This window comes from Mirounga angustirostris, unplaced genomic scaffold, assembly GCF_029215605.1.
Source record: "Mirounga angustirostris isolate CCGP_5_RB_7025 unplaced genomic scaffold, mMirAng1.0.hap1 SCAF_2, whole genome shotgun sequence".
Lineage (NCBI taxonomy): Eukaryota > Metazoa > Chordata > Mammalia > Carnivora > Phocidae > Mirounga > Mirounga angustirostris.
The window spans coordinates 101,894,711-101,917,095 of NW_026991710.1; the positions used below are offsets into that span (position 1 = coordinate 101,894,711).

Below are 22,385 nucleotides of genomic sequence, written 5' to 3' on the forward strand. Positions count from 1 at the left end.
AAGCTTGATCCCAGTACTCTGGGATCAGGACTTGAGCCGAAGGCAGACACTTAACCAACTGAGCCACCCATGCGGCCCAGAGAAAAGCTTCTTTTAATATTTAAGAAGCATTTGAATAGGGACTTGACAGATAAAATTGTTTCTGAAGCAGAAACTGGAAGGGTATGGGTCAGAAAATTCAGGCAGACAGAATATTAGTTATGCTATGAAAACGGTGTCTAGTTAGAATTGTCCAGCCTGGGTGGAACAGAGTTATGTGAAAAATAATATGGGAAAAATGTTAAATCTCAAATTAAGGAGTCTGGACTTAATTTGGTGGACAGTGGGAGAGCCACTGAATTTTTGTGAGCAAGAAAGACACTTCCAAGGATGAGAAAGGAAAAAAATCTTAGGAAACTGGTTAGGAGATAACTCTGGAAGTTATAACTTGTCTAATGTAAATTTTTATTGATTTTGATTTTACTTGGTATAAAGTAAGGGTAAGCTAAAGGAAGATATTTATTTAAGGGCTCTTAAAATGTCAGCACGAGTAGAAGCTGATTAAAGTTAGTAGATTTCCTTTCTCTCCTTACTATTTCCTGTTGTCCTCCCCAAGCCTAGCCTTGGTGCTCATCCTAAGTAAATTGTCTCAGAAAGTAGCAAGGCCAACAGTCCCACTGATGGAGAACTGAAGAAGAGTTTAAGAAATTTCCAGGAGTGGGGTGCATGGGTGGCTCAGGCGTTAAGCGTCTGCCTTCGACTCAGGTCATGATCCCAGGGTCCTGGGATCGAGACCTGCATCGAGCCCCGCACAGGCTCCCTGCTCAACGGGAGGTCTGCTTCTCCCTCTCCCACTCTCCCTGCTTGTGTTCCCTCTCTCGCTGTCTCTCTCTCTGTCAAATAAATAAATAAACATCTTTGGAAAAAAAAAAAAAAGAAATTTCCAGGAGTAACGTTAGAAAGAAAGGGTGATGACTGAGGTGAACACACACATATTTGGAGAAAGGCCACATAAAAGTCTTTGTCAGGACTCTGGTTTATAAGTGACGACAAGGCACACAAACTAGCTTAACCAAAAGGGAGGAGTTTATTAAAAGGGTATGTAGAGATCACAGTTAAACTTAGGAATGGCTATCTCAGTGAAGATAAGGAACCAGGTCAATTTAGGGGCCCTCAGGAACTCCTGGATCCAAGATTTCAATTGCCACCAGGGCTCTTTTCTTTGCTCCTCTCTGGCTGCTTCATTTTCTTCATACTGCTGATCTCCTCCTTACACACGGCTGGAGACATGGCTGCCATGAGCTCATGAGCCTCACTCCCCCACGTTCAATCTTTAGAGAGGGACCATTGTTTTCTGAAGTCCAGGGAAGGGTTTTAGTTTCCCAACCTTGACTCTCACCTGGCCTACTTATCTCATTCTGGCTAATGAGTGAGGGTCATGGCAATTCCCACTACAGCCATGGGAGGGTAGATCAGTTTGGGAGCAGGGAGAAGAGAGAATCCATAGTTCACAGGAGAAAGAAGGGTGCTGCACAGAGGGAACAAGAGATGCACACTCTGCAAAGGGAAATCAATCCCAGACCTAGCTGTGAGAGAGATTAGTTGTTACACAAGGCCATCATCCACTTTATTCCTTAAATATAGATTGAGTTAAATTTCAAGACTTACCAAAAATGCCACTTCTCTTTGTTTAAACAGAAAGTAGTAGTGCTGGAACATGGACACTCAATGTTTTGTGGAAAATGTGTGGGATCGATGTCCACATGGATCCTAACATTGGCAAAAGACTTAATGCTCTGGGCAATACCCTTACGACCCTGACAGGAGAGGAGGACATAGATGACATTGCTGATCTAAATTCAGTGAACATAGCTGACCTGTCAGATGAGGATGAAGTTGATACTATGTCTCCCACTATCCATACTGTAAGTAAACTCACTGTTAGACTTTTCTGGACTGGCCTTTACCCTGAGACAAGGAAAAGATTGACTTAATGTTATTTATTATATTGTAGTTGATAATTGTAGAGGAAGGGAGAGAGTGGTGGTTCCCTGGGTCTATATTTTATAATGTTGTTTTTTAATTTCATAATATTGTCTTTTCATTGATAGTTTTCATAATAACTGTCAACAAACTTGTGCCTTAACCTACAAGTAATGTACTAACGTTAAAAGCCAAAGTGTAAGCAAACCTGTAGATAGACAGTACATTAGTGGTTGCTGAGGGCTGGGAGAGTTGGGGATGGGGAATGGAGAAAGACTGCTGTTAGTTGTGATGTTTCATTTGGGGTGGTGAAAATGTTCTAAACAGATTGTGGTGACAGTTGTACAACTTTGTGAATATACTCAAAACCACTGAATTTTACATTTTAAATGGGTGAATTTTATGACATGTGGATTGTATCTCAATAAAGGTGCTAAAAAATGAATCTGAAAAGCAAAGTGCATGCACACAAAATATACATTTAAAAAGATGTATTTCCCTCTATACTGTATATAGTATAAATTATTTGGTAGTTAAAAGGCAAATTACTCTTTGCTTTTGTTCTGGTATTGGTTTAAAAAAATTTAAGTATCTTTTAACTATTGTTTCATGAAATAGTCTTGTTTTTAGAAAGAAATTTTCAAAAAATTAATGTTACTGTTTATCATTTAGAGTTCAGATGGAAGTTCAGTAAGTGGAGATGGCCACAAGCTCACCTTTGGGCAGCGACTTGTAAATCATCTGCTAGGCCTGACGCCCCCAAATCAGCGCTATTCTGTTCCTGCAGAGTATCTGTGTGACCCAGAGATGTGGGGCTCCCCTCAGTCTAGCCAGTCCCATTTGAAAGCATGCAGAGCTCACTCATGGGGAAACGTAGGTAGCAACTACATAGATTCCTTGTGAAAATGAAGGGATTTGAATCACTGGAGAATTCCAATCATCTTACTTGATATAGATGGCTTTGATTCTTGCATGCTTCCTTTGATTTAAGGTGTTATTTTTGTGATAGTATAGATTTGCCTATGTGACCTGAGGATGGTATTGACAGACATGCTTTTGATTTTACAGGAAGCTGTAGATTATCGAAGACAAGGAGCATCTTGTAGCCAACCAGGAGAACTTAGAGGAAGAAAAATTATGAAGCGTATAGTGGATATCAGAGAACTGAATGAACAGGCCAAAGTAATAGATGATCTTAAGTATGTGTAATGATTTTTAATATAATATAATATTTTTAATAATAAAATCATAGAATTTTAAATATGGAGAAAACTGGATTTGGGCTAGTACAACCCCTTTATTTTATAAATGAGGTCACCAAGGTCCAGTAGAGTTTGATAACTTGCCTGAGATCATACATTCATTAGTGATGAAGTTAGGCTTGAAGTCCTGGTGCAGCACTCATCACAACTCCCCATTTCTGGGCAGTTCATGACAGACTGTGTATCACATATACATATCTCTGCATATGTATATATACCTACATATAACTTCACATGTGTATGTTAACATATATGTTAGTCTTTTGCTAACATTGATATTTCTGGAATGTAAATTTTTTTTTTATGTTCAGTTAGCCAACCTATAATACATCATTAGTTTTTAATGTAGTGTTCAATGATTCATTACATCTTTTCTAATCTTCATACACCACCTGTGTCAGAGGTTTTGCATTCAGGGACTCTAGACAAATATGTGCGTTTTGTACAATGATAGGTATTACCTAAAAACTCATCTGTAAATTAATGATGATACAGTGACTCACATTTTCCTGTTGACTTACATTACAGTTTGAGTTTTGCTCTCAGGGGTTAAAAATGACTTGAAGCAAAATATACTTCCGCCCTTTAAATTGTACCTGATGCTTAAATTTATGTAGAATTTTACATACAGACATTATTCTGCAGAGTGGGTCCATAGCTTTCATAAAGTTGTCATAGAGATTCTTAATGCAGAGGTGAGAAAGAGCCATTTCCTAAAATATTAGAGGGTTTTTTTTTACAGTTTACTAGGTGATCTTAAGTATGTGTAATGATTTTTAATATAATATTTTTTAATAATAGAATCATAGAATTTTAAATATGGAGAAAACTGGATTTGGGCTGGTACAACCCTTTTAATTTATAAATGAGATCACCAAGGTGTTAAAAGTTATGGAGGATTTGGCCTGTCCATATATAATCTTTGATACTCTGTGGAGCAAATATAAATCATTCTTACTCCGTTACCTCTTTACACTAATTGCCATATTTGTTTTGCATCCAGAAAATTAGGTGCAAGCGAGGGAACCATAAACCAGGAAATTCAGCGTTATCAACAGTTAGAATCTGTTGCTGTGAATGATATTCGAAGAGACGTTCGTAAGAAATTACGGAGGTCGAGTATGCGAGTGAGTAAACATTTAAGAAGAATTTTATTATTGGAGTAGACCATTCTTTTATTTTTTACTTTATGAGACTTTGTGACCATACTGAAGTTCTCTTTCTTTCTCCATTGCTGGTGATAGTAACCACTTGATTTGTACATCTCATATCTACTATGTACTAGGCACTGTTTAAAGCACTTTACATTTAACAACCCATTAAATCTTTACAATAGCCATATGAAGTAGCTTGTATTATTTTCCCCATTTTAAAAATGAGGAAACTGAGACAGAGAGAAGTCAAATAATTTGTCCAAGGTTATACAGCTATCAATCTTGGTGGAGCCAAGATTAAACCCAAACAGTGGGACTCTACAGTCTGTCCTTAGCCACTGTCTTTTGTCCACCTTTCATAAAACCACACTTTCTTTTCAGTCTGTATCTCAGTATGAGTCTTTTGAGATGCCCATTCTACTCCTATCCCATTTTCCAAAGTTGACTTTACCTCTCAGCCACTATGTACTCTCAGCACTTCATTCTCTTTTCTTTGCACATTTAGTTGTCCTAACTAGAATTTGAGTCTCATAAATAACAAGTTATTTATCTTTGACCCCATTTCCTACCACATTTTTTGGGATTTAGTCCAATTGCTGAACAAGTGAAATAAATATGTAGATAGATATTCTATAAACATATAGTAGAAAATAGTTCTAAAATGTATTTAAATGGAGGTAGGTTTCCTTGGATCAAGGTGGTCTTGTTAGTGGAAAAACTACTTTTTTCAATAAAGATAGGTTCTTAACCTTATTTTTTTTTTTTAAATAATCAACAGAACCCTTCATTTTTTGGTGGCACCCTAATACATAAAAAACATTAAATCAGAGCTGGTTGGGCCAGAGGAAGGGGGGAAAGGTTGCAGGGATCCAGGGTTCATTGGCTTGAACTTTCTTGATCACCCCAAACTCCCAGACACCCTAGTTTGAATACTGTTCTAAATTATTTATTCAAATAGAAGATAAAATCCAATATGAGTTATTCATCCCTGGCTTCTGATGGTAATAAATGGATAGTGATGATCTGTAATGCATAAGTCTGTGTTTAAAATTTTCGCTACTATATACCTAACAATCATACAATAGAATTAAAATACTGCTTATGTACTATTTATAAGGTAGTTTATACTTGGTAATTGTCTGCTAAAAATAAAATCTAGGTAGAGAGAATTAGGGAAATTCTCGAAGTTTTATCAGTGTTCTTAGCATGTATCTCATCTGTCTTTCCCCCCTCACTTCCCCCTCAGTCCTCTTGCATTCCAAATCTCCATTGTCTTGGAATCTTTTCATTATCTAGCCCCCAACTACACATTTGGAGAAGAGAGATTTGGAGACAAGTAGAGTGTTGAGGTCACCCCTTCCTTTCCTTTCCTGTAATGGAGTGCCGTGGCAGGGGTGCCCGTGGGTGGTACTTGAGATGATCGATGCCCCCCCCACCCCAGCCTCTCCCTCTCTCCCTCCTGCTCTCCTCTGATCTCCCTTTCACCTCCTCCCACCACCCAGCTTTCTCCCAGAATCTTTCCTTTTAATTCTCATTTTGTTTTGCCTTTCTTTCCTTTTTGTTTCCTTTCTTCTCACCTTATTTCTGTACCCCTCGTGCCTGCTCCCAATCTTTTTCTTTTCTCTCTCAGGCCAGACGGTGAATTGTATTTCCATTGTACAGCCCTTCTAATTGACATTAGGACTAAAAAGTAGCAGAGCCCTGCTCTACTTTGATCCATCTATATACTGTTAAGTGACATTTAAAGTCAAATTTAAAGTAACATGTTATTGACTTGGAGGAAACACTATTTTGTTGATAGAATATTTTATCTGTAGTCAGATATTATGACATAAGCAACGTCTAAAGTCACTCTTCCTCTCCCATTTCATTAGGCTGCTTCTCTAAAGGATAAGTGGGGTTTGGGTTACAAACCAAGTTATAGCCGTTCAAAAAGCATTTCTGCTTCTGGAAGACCTCCTCTTAAACGAATGGAAAGGGCAAGGTAATATATATTTCCACTACTGAAACAAGTAATAAAATTGCTGACTCCTTTATGAAGGTCCACTACTTATTTATTATGTTCTAATTGGGGAAATTACATAAGGGAGTAAAAATGAAACTTATTAGTCAAATACTGGTAATAATGGATACTGTCAAACTAAAAAGTTTATTTGAGGAATTCCTCTATTTATACCAGAATCACCATGTACTTTTTAGTAAAGAAGTACATTGCTATTTAGACAAGCTTATGTGTAAACTTACAGACTATCCAAGGAAATGAGTATGGGCAAATTAGTAGCTGCTGCTGTAAGTTTGCCATTTTAGAAAAGGTGTGACTACATACACATTTAGCATATAAAAAAATGGAAATTCTACATATTAGAGAAAAAAACTGTCTTACTAATTAATGAGCACTTAAAGTAAGAAGTATAAATTCTTTTATATGGTTTAGTTTCAGAAAATCTCACATTAATTAAAATATTCAGTGGTTTTTTTTTTATGGGATGCTAAAGATTCAGAAATGGGATACCAAAAATTTAATCCTTGGATAAGGTAAATATTCAGAAATATTTAGAATGTTACTGTCATTTGCTAGACTTTCATTAAGTCCAGGGACTTTTTTTAAAAAGACTATTATTAATGTTTTATAACTTTATATTTTACTTCCAGTTCTCGAATAGGAGAAACTGAGGAGCTCCCTGAAATCCGTGTGGATGCAGCATCTCCTGGACCCAGAGTAACTTTCAATATCCAAGATACAGTAAGAGAGAGATTATTTGTTAGAGATACACAGTGCCAAATAGTTTTTAGTAATAATGAAATCATAGTAGTTACACAGTTTCAAAATACGAATTCCTACAATGAAAGTGCCAGTTGTGATGGGTGAAGTGCCTTTGAATTACCAAACAGCAGGACACTGCCTCTGTGCTATCATTTGAGAGCCGTGCTGCTCATGTTCGTGTTTTGCACCTAGAATAAAGATTCCGTACTGGTTGCTCTTAGGTGGAAGGACTTTGTTGAATAATTTTCCTTTCAAGTATGAATCCACATTAAACTAGGTCTTTTACACAAGTGTAAATGTGGAATGTTTATACTTTATGTATTTATCTTATTATGTATTTTAGTTCAGAATATATAGAGGTAATAGCAGAAACCAGAAGTCAAAAGGTCAGCTTAAAAGCTATATTTAATTTTATATATGTAAAAATTTACATTAACATGTTTGTTTTTTGAATGTTTCTTTGCTTTTAAACCATTGTCTTTTTATTTTTCGTGAGTTTTTATATATTTTCTTATTATTTTAATTAAGTTGAAAAAAACAATATGGGGAAGTACGCCACAATCCAGCTGTCCTGGGGAAGGGTATTTTCAGGTACTTATTAAGAACAATGTAAATTTTGCTTTAAAACTAATTAACCACCCTGAAAATCTGCTTTCAAAATGTCTTCCTCTCATTTTATACTAAACTCAGACGTCAAAAATATTTTACATAAAGCTTTAAGATTGTTTGAATTCTTTTTCATCATGTATGTTTTATAAGCTCTTGCATGAATATATTTTAGTTCTGTATTTCTTTGTATGATATTAATTACTGAGTCTCCAAAATTAAAGACTAAATCAGCTTACCAGATTAACCAAATCATAAGTCAAAAACTGCTGTTAGTTATTTGCTAATCCCTAAGTGAATCTCTTTTCTCTACATTCAACCACAAAATGAATCTTTTCTTTAAAAAAAGAATTTTAACTAACAGAAACTAGAATCAAACTTCTCTCAGAACAACAGATTAATCATTGAATGTTATTTCTTTGGAGTCACTATATACATATAAAACATACATTTATAAAAACAATCCATTTAAAAATTATGTTCAAAACAGTATGGAAAATGTGCTACACAAGGACTTATAAGTTGAATTAACATTTTTATGAACTGTATATTTTCCCTAAATATAAGTAATGAAAGTAAAATTAAATTTTAAAAATAGATCTGTACTCTAGGTATATAAACCTTTGTCTAGGAATTTTCTGTCAAGTTACATTACAAATTGGCACTTATTTCATGTACATTTTGTTTTCCTGCCCTCTTAAGCTATAGTTTTAGTACATATCCCGTAGTTACACTGAATGTAGTCAAACTGAATTTTGTTTTAGATCTATGAGATTATAGGGAGCTTGATAAACATGTCCTTTTTTTTTGTAAAAACGAACTTGGAAATAAATCATTTACAGAATTGAGTTGAGGGATTCTCCTAATTGATTTTTCCCCATCTGATTTTTTTTTATTGAGACATACAACATTATATCAGTTTCAGATGTAAAACTAATGATTTGATTTATGTGTATATTTTGAAATGATTAAGTAATTCTTAAAGGCATTAATATTTGAATCAGTTCAAGTCCTATTTTTAAATAGTAGTGTATGCTATTTGTAAAAAATAGTATATAAAAATCACAAATTATAAAATAGATCACTAAGGCATGGTTAAATGTAAAATAAATATAAAAGAAAGATTAAACAAAAATAAATATAAAATATATATATAAACATAAAACAGATTCTTACTTTTAAAAATGTAAATTTTAAAGATGTTCTGATAAATAAAATCTTTTACTTATTTACTAAATAACATGTATATTATAAAAAGTGAGGAAAAGCTGAATTCTACATGTTTGAAATTTTTATTATAGTACTCTATTTTCATGTATCTAATTTTGTTGTATCTAATAGAGTCAATAAATTACATTACCTTGCACATAACACTTTACAAAGGCTTATCACATTTTCAAAGGGTATTTAAGCAACTCTCAAAAGTGGGACTACAAATTAGATCATAGGAAGTGTTGTTGTTGTTATTGTTGTTTCTTTTTTGATCTACTTAAATACAATGGCCTCCTAGTGCAATTCTCAGTGACATAGTGTTTATAAAAAAGTATTAACCTTAAAAAATAGTACTCTTAAGTTGGACTGATTGATATCTTTAATTACATAATGACTGGCACATCTGTCTACAGCCAATTAGGGACTCATTTTTAAAAGCTATCTATAAAAAGCATCTGGAATCATGAAGCACTTTCTGTACAGACACTGCGTGCTCCTCCATCACTAATTGCTCTCTTGCCCTTCTGATTTATGGTTGATCAACATTATTTGCTTTGTCTCCACAGCATGTTTAACTTATGCTTAAAGAATTACATAGTATGTACTAAGTAACAGGCTGATATAAGCTTATATAACGTAATATTTCACTCTAATTTTTAGTATGTTAGTAGTAATACTTTCTGTGGTTAAGACCTGCTTCCTTTCTTGGTGTGCCATTTCATATGACTTTTCTTTTAGTTCAGAGTGAGGAAATTCAACTCTGAGAGAACTTTAAATGTTTACACATATATTTTTTTCTTTTTCTTTTTTTAATTAAGAAGAGATGTGTAATATGAACCTGATCCATGTCTTCTCTTTTTACAGTTTCCAGAGGAAACAGAACTGGACCTTTTGTCAGTAACTGTTGAAGGTCCATCCCATTACTCCTCAAATAGTGAAGGATCATATTCCGTGTTCAGTTCTCCCAAAACTCCAGGAGGCTATTCATCAGGCATTCCTTTCCAACCTGAAGAGGGCCGACGGGATGACAGTTTGTCTTCTACTAGTGAAGATTCTGAGAAGGATGAAAAGGATGAAGACCATGAGAGGGAAAGGTTTTATATTTACAGGAAACCCTCGTAAGTGACCTTTTTATTTTGAGAGCCATAGGTAACATTTCAGAGTCTAGAATTGAACTTTAAAGCATTATGTATAACTATTAAATTTTACAGAAAAAATTTTAATGTACCTAGCCAGAGTGAGACTAAGAGACATAGTCATGGTTTACTAATGTAATTTAGCTCCATGTGACATTATTTTTTTCTTTCCCTATTCTTCGTTCTTTTAATAAAATCAGGAAAATAGCATTTTACAATTTTCAAAAATGAAACCTCCTCAAAAATATAGACTATAGTTCATACACTGATATTCAGACTCCTTAATAGCAGTGATTATGCCTGTGTCCTCAGCACCTAGCACATCACCTGGCACATAATAGTTACTGAGTGCATCGTTGTTGAATAAAAATGTAACTACATCAAACTTAGGAAAAACTTCAATTAGTATGAGCTAGTTGAGTAAAATGTATGAATTTGTAAAACAGGTAAAATTTATTTACAGACTGTTGCTGACATAATATATTGGGAAATAGGTTGTTGGAAATTCTTCCAATTTAATACAATGTAGCGATCAATTGTTCTTTCTCTAGACATACATCTCGTAAAAAAGCAACAGGCTTTGCTGCTGTTCATCAACTATTTACAGAACGCTGGCCCACAACTCCAGTCAACCGAAGTCTCAGTGGCACTGCTACAGAGAGAAATATTGACTTTGAACTTGATATACGGGTCGAAATTGATAGTGGAAAATGTGTGCTCCACCCAACTACCCTTCTACAAGAACATGACGATATAAGCTTGAGAAGGTAATAAATTGGTCAGAAAAGGATACATGTAACTTCATTTGTTAGAAATACTATTGATATATCACTGAATCACAAAGAACTTTTTCACCCATGTCCCAAAATACAGATTTAAAGAGTGGATTTAATCATAGTTGTAAGTTTGAGTGGTTATTTGTATAAACATACTGTTTCTTTAAACAAGTGTATAGGGGCGCCTGGGTGGCTCAGATGGTTAAGCTTCTGCCTTCGGCTCAGGTCATGATCCCAGGGTCCTGGGATCGAGCCCTACATCGGACTCCCTGCTCAGCGAGGAGCCTGCTTCTCTCTCTCCCTGCTCATGCTCTCTCTCTCTCTCTCTCTAGCTCTGTGTCTCAAGTGAATAAATAAAATCTTTAAATAAATAAATAAATAATTAATAAATAAACAAGTGTATAAAGTTTTCTGGCAACTAGAAATGCATTTCTGCTTTAGATTCTAGCAATTTAATTAAAAGAGTTGTATCTTTGTAATTCTCCTTTAAATAAGCCCAAATTTCTCAGTCTCTGTTCTTGTATTGTGCACATTCCTGTTTTAAAGAACAGTGCAGTACTCAGAGATATCTTGGTTATTCAGAATTTTGATGAATTCAGAAAAACAAGATTGGGAAACTGGGGGACAGAGAGGCCTCATTATACTGGAATGTGGTTCAGGATATAACTGCAGCTTTACCGTTTGTCCCCATCATTGAAAAAGTGGTGGTATAAAGAGGCTTAAGATTAGATTATTTTTTCTTTGAATGTTTGCTTTTCTTTCCTAATCTAAAAAAGAGCTAAAGAAAATACTAATTGAGAGGATAGATGGGGAGTGGGTGGAAATGTCGATTAAAAAAAGGGGCAGAATGCTGACAATTGTTGAAGCTGGGAGATAGAGCCATAGGGGTTCACAGTTTACCATTCTGTTTACTTTTTGCATGTTTGAAATTTTTCATAATAAAAGATTTTTACAGGCACCAGGCAGGCTCAGTTGGTAGACCATGGGACTCTTGATCCTCAGGGTTGTGAGTTTGAGCCCCATGTTGGGTATAGAGATTACTTTAAAAAAAAAAAAAATTGTCTTTTTGTCTAAGGAGGGTTTTATAAAATGAGAAGATAAAAAGGCACTCAAGCAGTTAAATTCCTACAAATGTAGTAGTAATGATAAAAAGCATGTTAATTCATTATAATACTTTGCTTATATTCAGCTGGTTTTACCTATGTAGAGGGCAATTTCATTTGGCTCAATCTAACATGTTCATGTGAAACACCTGCGACCTCAGGAAAGACTAAAGGTGGCTGCCCTGTGTAGCTGCAGAGCACACGACATGAACATCATCCATGACGGTGTTAGCCAGGTTAGCAGCGGGCACTAATGAGCTTTCCTTTTTCAACTTTATTAATGAAGGACTACATTCCATTTACTGTATAAGTAAAAGTTTGATTTTAAACAAAAGGAGATAAATGCGTTTTTTTACAAGATAAAAATCATTTTTCTATTTATAGGAGTTATGATAGAAGTTCCAGGAGTTTAGATCAAGATTCTCCTTCAAAAAAGAAGAAGTTTCAAACTAATTATGCTTCTACCACCCATTTAATGACTGGCAAGAAAGTGCCATCATCTCTACAGACAAAGTCTAGTGACTTAGAAACAACAGTTTTTTACATTCCTGGAGTTGATGTAAAGGTAAAAACCTAAAAGTCTAGGATTAGATTATTCTTAGCAGTGTTTATTTTCTGTCGTACGTGTTCTTCCTTTACCTATTAAAGTGAGACTTTCCTGGGGGGGAGGGGGGGATGAGTTAGCCTGGTGATGGGTATTAAGCAGGGCACGTACTGAATGGAGCACTGGGTGTTATATGCAAACAATGAATCATGGAACGCTACATCAAAAACTAATGATGTAATGTATGGTGATTAACAAAACATAATAAAATTTAAAAAATTAAAAGAAGAAAAGTGAGACTTTCCAACATTTTTCTCTGATATAGCTATATTCTGAACATAAGAACGTCCAAATTGCAGGTTGCCACTTCTTTTATACAGCTTTTCCATTAAAATTTGTCAGTAAGAAGTTACTTTTTTATGCATTGATAGTCATTACATTTGCTAAACCTTTCCTAGTCCAACTTAAACACCTATTTTGTAGATTTTAGAATTATAAAATCCTATAAATTAAGCAAGAAGGAACTTATTATCTAGGATGACTTTTTAAATTTTAAATGAAAAACAGCTAAGAATCTTGCTAGTATCACAGCGTTAACTTGTAAGAACTGGAACTGGGTCTTCTGACTCATGGATTGGTGTTCTTCCACATTTTTCTACATATGTTGGTTTTTCTCATCTTCATTATTTTAATTTTGAAAGTTTATTTGTCTTAATACAGTTGCATTACAATTCCAAGACACTAAAGACCGAATCACCCAATGCCTCCAGAGGATCTTCCTTGCCAAGAACCCTCTCTAAAGAGTCCAAGCTGTATGGTATGAAAGATAGTGCACCATCTCCTCCTTCTCCTCCTTTACCTTGCACTGTCCAGAGCAAGACTAACACCTTACTTCCTCCCCAACCCCCACCTATTCCCTCAGGTATTTCAGGAAAATATACGTTATTTTTAACTTTTTTGGTAACTTTTTAATCATCACCTACTTGCTCTATTGAGAATTTCTTGCAAATTTACATGTTAAAGAGAAGATCACATAGACTTGCCAATAATGACTATATAAAACTCACATATGGAAGTGTGGCCTGACCTTTGGCTATTTTTCAAACTGATACTACCTTAGAATATCAGTGTTAAAAGAAACTTACTATGCTAAATAGTTTATTTACGTAACTTTTTAGATCTATATGTATTTAGAAAAATTTTTATGTAGTTCATATATGGGAGATTATGATCTAGATGGAAGCATCAAACTTATACTTTTAAGACAAAGTACATTGGTCTTAACCACATTTATTAATTATCTGTTACTGCATAACAAATGATCCCAAACCTGGTGGCTTAAAACCTTAAACACAGTGTGTGTGGATCAGCAATTCAGGAGCAGTTTGGCTGGTGAATCTAACTTTACAGTCTTTCGTGACACTGCAGTCAAGATGTTGGCTAAGGCTGCAGTCATCAGAATGCTCGACTGGGTCTGGAAGTTCTACTTCCATCACATCCCATTCACATGATGGGCAAACTGGTGCTTTAGTTCCTCCCCATGTGGGCCTGTCCACTGGGCTGTTTGAGTGTTCCCATAACAAGGGAACTGACTTCCCTCAAAAGGAGTGATCCAAAAGAGAACATAGCTACTAAAGTTGCAGTATCTTTTATGGCTTAGCCTCAGAAGTCACAAACATTCACTTCCACAATATCTTAAAAGATTTATATATCAAATTCCATCTCTCAAATGAAACATTTTGAACTAATTCTTGTCTGGTCTGATAATCCCTTTTCTTGGAAATTCTACTATACATATAAGGTATTATTCATGTGGTGTGGTAGCCAGATTCCAAAATAGCTTCCAGTGGCCCTTGCCTCCTGGTACTCATGCCCTTGTGTAGTTTTCTTCCGCACTGAAGAGGGCTGACCTGTATGCTCAATAAAATAGCTAATAAATGTGATAATGCATAAAATTTTCTATATCACTTTTGAATTGACAAGGCACATCTATGCCCATTAAGTGCAGGACAGATATTATCCCCATTTTATAAATGAAGAAAGTTCAGGTGCATAGAAGTTGAGCTGATTTACTTGGTTTACAAAACTAATATATGTTGAGGGTGGAAACCTAAGCCAAAGTTAGCTAAATCTTAGTTAGCTATTACATTCATTCTACTCACACAGAAATATTTGTTATGTAGAAGTGAAAGAGGGATGGCAGTCCATGTAGGGAGGCATTGTAAAAATCTACAAGCTAAGAACAGCAGGAACATAGGAAAGCCTGAAAACAACATTTTTCCTCACTTAACACAAAATATTGTTTGTCAGATTTCTCTGTGTCTTCTTAAGTGGACAAAATAATGCTAAATGAGACGCTTAGCAAATTATAAATTTGAAAAATTGAAGCAACATTTGTGACCTAGAGCAAGTAGAAATAACTATTGTTTTATATGCATCATTATCTTTATATTCTAATATTAATATATCATTTCTATCAGTCTGCTATTTTTATTGCATTCTTGTATGGTTTAGGTATAAGGTGCTTCACCTGATTAAACTGTCATATATAGTTCTAATTTCTCACAAAATTATTATATGTTGTATGGGAACTATTAAATTGACCTCACATTTGTAAATGTTCTAGCCAAAGGAAAAGGAAGTGGAGGAGTAAAAACAGCCAAATTATATGCTTGGGTAGCACTTCAGTCATTGCCAGAAGAAATGGTTATTAGTCCCTGCCTATTAGATTTTCTGGAAAAAGCTCTGGAAACTATCCCAATTACACCAATTGAAAGGAATTACACAAGTAAGTATCCTCCTTATATACTTACTTCCCCATCACAATTTTTTTTTTTTAAGAGCACAAGCACAGAGTCAGGGAGGGGGTGTTGCAGAGGGAGTGGGAGAGAGAACCTTAAGCAGGCTCCATGCCCAGTCCAGAACCCAACGTGGACCTTGATCTCAGAATCCTGAGATCATGACCTGATCCTAAATCAAGAGTCAGATGCTCAACGACTGAGCCACCCAGGTGCCCCTGCATCACAAATATTTTTAAAATTCTATTACTTAGAAGGATTTTTAATGCTGTTATATATTATTATTAATATATTCAGTAGTCAAGAATTATAGAGAGAACTTGAGAAATCATCTAGTCCTCATTTACAAATCAAGAAAAGAACTTGAGAAATCATCTAGTCCTCATTTACAAATAAATTAAGTCTTGGTGAGGGTTATATGATTTTCCCACGGCCACAGCTAGTTAATGACGAAATTAACATCCTTAATTCCTACATTAGCTTCCCTCTTGGACTGGAAACTTCTTGAGGGCAAAGGCTTAATTTTCTTTGTACAGTGTTTGTTGTAGTAGGAGGGGAATTAGAATTTGGAGAAATGAGCAGGAGGTTTGAATAGGGAAAGATGTGTAGAATGATGGGCTACAGAAGCACAGTTCTGTGTGTTCATATCCCTGATCTCAGTACTAGCATGAGAGAAAGGATATTTTTTTTTTAAGATTTTATTTATTTATTTGACAGAGAGAAAGAGAGAGAGCCAGAGAGCACAAACGGGGAAAATGCAGAGGGAGAAGGAGGAGGAGAAGCGGGCTCCCCTCTGAGCTGGAAGCCTGACGCGGGGCTCAATCCCAGGCCCCTGGGACCATGCCTGTGCCGAAAGCAGATGCATAACCGACTGAGCCACCCATGTGCCCCAAGAAAGGATCTTTTGATAAATAGTTTTCCCAGAGTGTCTGGCTAGTGTAGTCAGTTAAGCGTCCAAGTATTGATTTTGGCTCAGATCATGATCTCAGGGTCATGAGATGGAATACCCCATCAGGCTCCACACTGATTGTGGAGTCTGCTTAAGATTCTCTTCCCCACCCCCACCCCCGTGCTTGCACACTCTCTTTCTCTTTCTCTCAAATAAATAAATAAATCTTTAAAAAAAAAATAGTTTGCCCTTGCCCTAATAATAAAACTAAATATTTTAACAGCTGTCAGTTCACAAGATGAAGATATGGGACATTTTGAAATACCAGATCCTATGGAAGAATCAACAACATCATTAGTATCATCTTCAACATCTGCTTACTCTTCTTTCCCTGTAGATGTTGTGGTTTATGTACGAGTTCAGGTGATATACTTCATTTATTCCCTTCTGTTTTAAAGAAAAATGTTTTTAAGTTTATTTGAATATTTCCAACATTTTTCCCTTAAAGTTTCTTTAACCTTAGATTCATGGACCTTTAGTAAACCTATACTGGCTTAGAGATCACCTGGACCTCTGGGAAGTATATGTACAATTTTGTGTGTGTATTTACTTTTCTGCTGAGGAGGTTCATAGATCTTTGGGTTTTCAAAATTTAGATCTTACACTTTTTTGGTAAAAATAAAAATGTGTAAGTTAAAACCCTTTTTTTTTAGAACTTTATGCCCTTTTTTTATTTCTTGCCACCTGTATTTCTTGCCATTATGGTCCTTTTGGGGCAAATATAAAGTGTAATTGAGATGTAAGTCACACAGTAGTACCTTTGTTAGATTTTTGCTAAGTTATGGAATTTTTATTTAATATTTTATTGTAAAATGCAGTCTTAACAGTCGCCCTTTGGGACTGTATTAGCATATGATTGAGTCCATTTATTAAAGAGGATTTGAAAACTACTTGTAACCAAACTTCAGGTTTCAGTTTACCTTCAATTAAAATCTGATAATCTCAAGAATAAAAGAAACACTAATGGTCATCTGTTCAAACTATTTTCTACAATAGCAGTTTGGCCAAAAGGGCTTCAGGATGGAGTTTTGCATTAGCCTTTTGAAGATATGATAAAAACATGCAATGGGGGAGGGCTTGAGAGTTTATAGAACTTATTAAATAGCTTTTTAAAAATTTTAGTATAAGAGGAATTATTTCCTTTAAAAATTTGATTATGAACAAGTATAATATGAACATAGATATCTTTAATGTTCTGAATCATCTAAATATCTTAAATATTTAGCACTCAGAGGTGATTCCTAAAATGCCATTTTGTTAATAAATTTTGGTTAATGTATCATGTATCTGTTTGAAAAAGCTAGGACATTAAACAAAAAAAGCCTTTAAAGTGTCAAATAATTTGCTATATGTGGACTGAAGTGGAAATTACATTTTTGGAATCCAGTGTGAAATTTTTTTTTTTTTTTTTTTTTTGGCTTTCTGCACTTTTTAGCCCTCACAGATCAAGTTTAGCTGTTTACCAGTATCAAGAGTAGAATGCATGCTAAAGCTACCATCCCTGGATTTGGTGTTTTCTTCAAACCGAGGCGAACTGGAGACTTTAGGGACCACGTATCCCACAGAGACTTTATCCCCTGGAGGTAATGCTACTCAGAGTGGAACAAAGACCTCTACAAGCAAAACTGGAACACCAGGTACAGAAACACTCTTTTATTCCCTGGTAGAAAGCCAACTACTATTTTCAAATAAATATTTTAATAGTGATTAGTGTATATTACTAAAAAAATAAACTTGGAAAAGGAGAATATTTGAGAATTAGAGTATTTATAGAAAAATATATTGAGATCAAAGTTTTTTGAGTATATTTTGGTACAAGTGAATGGCAGTTGGATAGCATTTTTTGGTTGGTTTGAATGTACACGCTACAAGCACTATGAAGTAAATGTCATTTTATACGTTTAAGTACTTTTGAATGTCTTATGCTCTATTTTTACATTTAAGAGTAATCAGTGTTGCAAATGGAAAAGAAGACAGTGTTATCATGCAAGAATTTATCACAGTGAATTAAAATTGTATCAAGGGTAGTTTGTGTGTGTGTGTGTGTATGTAATCGTAATAATGTATATATATATATTTATAACTCAAATGTCCATTTCATGAAAGGTTTTGTTTTTAACACACAACTGATGATTTCCTGGTGAGAAAGTCACTGTTCACTGTATTAAAGCTCAGTGTCATTTCTGCCCTAAAAATCATAGAAAGATTGCATATGCAAATGATAAAGATTTTATTGACCATTCTTAAAGAGACTAGAATGAGTGAAAATTGATAATTATTAATAAGAGAGCTATCATTAAAACAATGGTTCATAACCAGGGGTTAAAAAAAGCCCCCAGGGGATATTTTGCAATGTCAGAAGACACTGAAAAAATGGCTAAAACAAAACATTGCTTTGCTGCATGAATCTTTGAAAGTTTTCCTCATAAAATAGGAAAACAAAAAGTTGATATTTTAGGGGCACCTGGGTGGCTCAGTTGTTAAGCGTCTGCCTTCGGCTCAGGTCATGATTCCAGGGTCCTGGGATTGAGCCCCACACTGGGCTCCCTGCTCAGCGGGAAGTCTGCTTCTCCCTCTCTCACTCCCCCTGCTTGTGTTCCCTCTCTCGCTGTGTCTCTGTCAAATAAATAAATTTTTAAAAATCTTAAAAAAAAAAGTTGATATTTTAGAAATAAGTTTTTGCAAATGTGGTTGCCCACTGTCACACTTAGCTCCAAAATATTGCTGTTGGAATTGTGTTGTAGTCTATAAAATATTGGAGTGGTAGTGTCAGTTTTTGAAAACCTACTTTTTGATTATAAAATTAACTCACTGTTCGTTATAGAGAATACAGAAAACAAGAGTACTAAAAATGAAAATAATATCCTTTTATCTTAGATAACCAGTATTATCACTTCCTACCTACTCTCCCGCATTTTTGTAGATACAGTCTTCTTCCCAGGCAAAATTTAAATATGATCTCTTCTGCTATGTATCTTTTAAAAACTTAAAATATAAGTTTTTCCCAAATTATTAAATATTCATCTCTAAAATAATTTTAATGATTGCATGATATTCCATCATTTCGATCATACATTTGAGACTCCCTGGGCTTTTTGTTTTCTATTTTGTGAATAATATTGAGATGAATATCTTTATATATAAATCAACATCCTTAGGATAAATTCTTAAAAGTGGAATTCCTGAGTCAGAGAGAGTGAACATTTTTAAAGTGTTTGATATGTTTTACTATTCTAGTAAATATAAGATTTCTGCATCCTCACCACAGTGTGTGTAGACACCAGGTTCACTGTATTCTTCCCAACATTAACGCTTTAAATTTATTTTTAATCATTGTTAATGTGATGGACTAAAATGGGGTTTTATTTTATGTGTTATTACTTTATTGGCTAATGCTGGAGAGAAATATGCCCATGTCCATTTCTCTGTTGGGATATTCATTTTTTTTCTTAATGACAAAATGCCACAAATTACTGACACTTAAATTATTGTAGTAGTGTATATATGTACCATACTAAGTATATGTAGTGAAAGGAATATGAAATGCGCGACTATTTTTTATGTCCACATTTTGATTCTATAGAAAATTTAAAAAAATGAAATAGCATCCCTCATTTTATCATCATAAAACATGCAGGAAGAATAATGATAAGAATAAATGTATAAGAAGTATAGGTTATGATAGTATCCATTCTTTTTTTTAAGATTTTTTATTTATCTTCTCAGATAAAGAAGCACAAGCAGGGGGAGGGACAGAGGCAGAGGAAGAAGCAGGCTCCCTGCTGAGCAGGGAGCCAGACCTGGGGCTTGATCCTAGGACCCTGAAATCATGACCTGAGCTGAAAGCAGACACTTAACTGACTGAGCCACCCAGACGCCACAACAGTATCCATTCTTTCAAAGGATCTTTATTGAACTTTACTGGGGCCTGGGTCCATGCCAGAGGTTGAATGGATGGTAGTGAACCTAGCTAGCAGATATGTCACTGCTAATGTGGAACCTAAGTTGAATTTGGAGAAACAGAAAACAAGCAAACAAGTATATTTTAAGTGGAAATGTGAAGTGAGTATGAGTTAGCCAAGCAGAGAGTTGGGATGATGAACACTTTAGGTAGAGAACACAAAATCCATGAAGCATGAAAGAATTTGGCAAGTTTAAAAAACAAAAACAACTAGGGTAAGTGGCGTGTGGCAAACAAAAGGTAGATTGGTATGATAAAGATTTAGAGAGATGGGAAAGAGCCAGATCATGTGGGAAAGCCACTGAAGGTTAAACAGGAATGTAGACGTGAGATTCTGATTTACACCTTCAGAATACCACCAGTCCAGCTGCAGTCCGATAGTTGATTGGAGGAGAACAAGAGTAGAAGAAAGCAGGGAGAACAGTTGGCCATTTCAGCAGTCCAGAGCTGATAATTGCTTAGACTAGAGTAACAATAGTGAGATACAGGGAAATGGACAGGCTTAATTTATGTTCTTAGACATTGAAATGATAATGGTAATAAATTACATGATAGAAGTGGGAAGAATGACAAATAACTCTCAGGTTTCTGGCTGAGCTATTTGCTTGGAAATGTCACTTACTGGAGATGGGAGACACTGGAAGAAAAATAGATGGGGGGTAAAGATCAAGAATTCAGTTTTGTACATGGTGAGCTTTAAATGCTTGTGACACATTCTAGTAGGATGTCAAGTAACCAGTTGCAATATGAATCCAAAGGAGGTCTATATATTTTGGAAATACATATTTTGGAATTACTAGCAAAATCATATAATGTTCTCTTAAGATGCTTTACTCGTATTTTTTACATTTAAAGCATATTTTGAATTAGGCTATACACCACCTATGGTAAGTGTTGCCAATGAGGACACTTGCTTCTTCTCAGAGAAAGAGATCTTTAACTTTCTGCATTTGTGTACCGTGCTGGCTACTGAAATGTGGACTCCAGTTACATGATTTGGATTTTTTATAGTTTGTTCTCCCCCTTCGCTTAAGTCCCAGCTATTTTGTGCCTCTTCCACTGCCTGCTTCCAGTGGAGCAAAGGAGAAAAGAAACAGGAAACCATGCAGTTGGCCAATCAAATGTCTAAATAATTGTTTCAAAGATGAACAGAGTATTCAACCCCAGTTAATAGAAAAAATTAACTGAAAAGTACATCTAAGTCTTTATTTTGATATCAAGATTTTAAATCTATTTATCAATTAATGTTTGAGTATTTCCATTTTAATTTCAAGTCTTGTTTGGTTCTTAAGAATGTATTAAGTGACAGGCTTTTACAATCTTCTGTGGCTTATAAATATTTTGGATTTCTTGTTTTCACTATAGGTTCATCCGGCCTAGGCAGCCCTCTTGGCAGAAGTCGACATAGTAGTAGTCAGTCAGATCTGACCAGTTCTAGCAGCAGTTCGTCTGGGTTGAGCTTCACTGCATGCATGTCTGACTTTTCCCTTTATGTATTTCATCCATACGGAGCAGGGAAACAAAAAACTGCTGTTTCTGGGCTCACACCTGGATCAGGAGGACTAGGTATACTTAAGAGTGTTTCCATCTTTTTAAATTTATAGCACATTTTCAAGCTTTGATCTTTTCAGAAATCACAGTACCTTTAATAATGGATATAAAAGAAAATTAAAAAAAAATTTTTTTTAATTAAAATAATAATGGATATAAAATAAGATCAAAAACTTTATTTTTCTTCTTGACAATATCTATCCTGTCTCTACATAAGTAGAAATATGAAATTAATAATTGAGGTGAATTAATTATATAAGAATTTTAAAACAGTGACATATGCAGCACAATAATCTTTGGATTTAAAAAGGATATTTATGTTACTGAAAAGTTTAAATGTTTTACCAAATCATTATTTGTATAAGAAATTGTATTCTGCAAATAGTGAATTTTTAAAGTGTGTGCATCACATTTCTCAGTTTAAAATGAAACCACCTTCTGCTGCTGTTGCTTCTCCTTCTTGTCATTATTTAACCAACTTAAATTTCACTATCATTTTAAAGTGCAGATTTACCACTAAAAATGTCTGAGATTTTGATATTAGTGAATGTCTCTTGATTTACTTAGAGAAGTAACAAAAACATATATTCCATGTCAGTGCTAGTTT

General features: G+C 34.9%; 1 protein-coding gene across 6 annotated transcripts in view; it reads left to right on the plus strand.

Annotated features, from left to right (window-relative positions):
* Positions 1-22,385, plus strand: part of BLTP1 (bridge-like lipid transfer protein family member 1) — a 205,881-nt gene that overhangs the window by 163,271 nt on the left and 20,225 nt on the right. For 3 of the 6 annotated variants that reach the window (XM_064585015.1, XM_064585017.1, XM_064585016.1), the window contains 14 exons: positions 1,678-1,904; positions 3,031-3,161; positions 4,228-4,351; positions 6,253-6,362; positions 7,031-7,121; positions 7,671-7,733; positions 9,825-10,078; positions 10,648-10,863; positions 12,360-12,540; positions 13,240-13,441; positions 15,146-15,307; positions 16,490-16,629; positions 17,702-17,903; positions 21,593-21,793. In XM_064585015.1, coding sequence (XP_064441085.1) covers positions 1,678-1,904; positions 3,031-3,161; positions 4,228-4,351; positions 6,253-6,362; positions 7,031-7,121; positions 7,671-7,733; positions 9,825-10,078; positions 10,648-10,863; positions 12,360-12,540; positions 13,240-13,441; positions 15,146-15,307; positions 16,490-16,629; positions 17,702-17,903; positions 21,593-21,793 — 2,304 coding nt within the window. Of the gene's footprint in view, positions 1-1,677; positions 1,905-2,634; positions 2,836-3,030; positions 3,162-4,227; positions 4,352-6,252; positions 6,363-7,030; positions 7,122-7,670; positions 7,734-9,824; positions 10,079-10,647; positions 10,864-12,359; positions 12,541-13,239; positions 13,442-15,145; positions 15,308-16,489; positions 16,630-17,701; positions 17,904-21,592; positions 21,794-22,385 lie in introns of all 6 variants that reach the window. The other 3 variants (XM_064585020.1, XM_064585019.1, XM_064585018.1) reach the window with 3 other exon arrangements.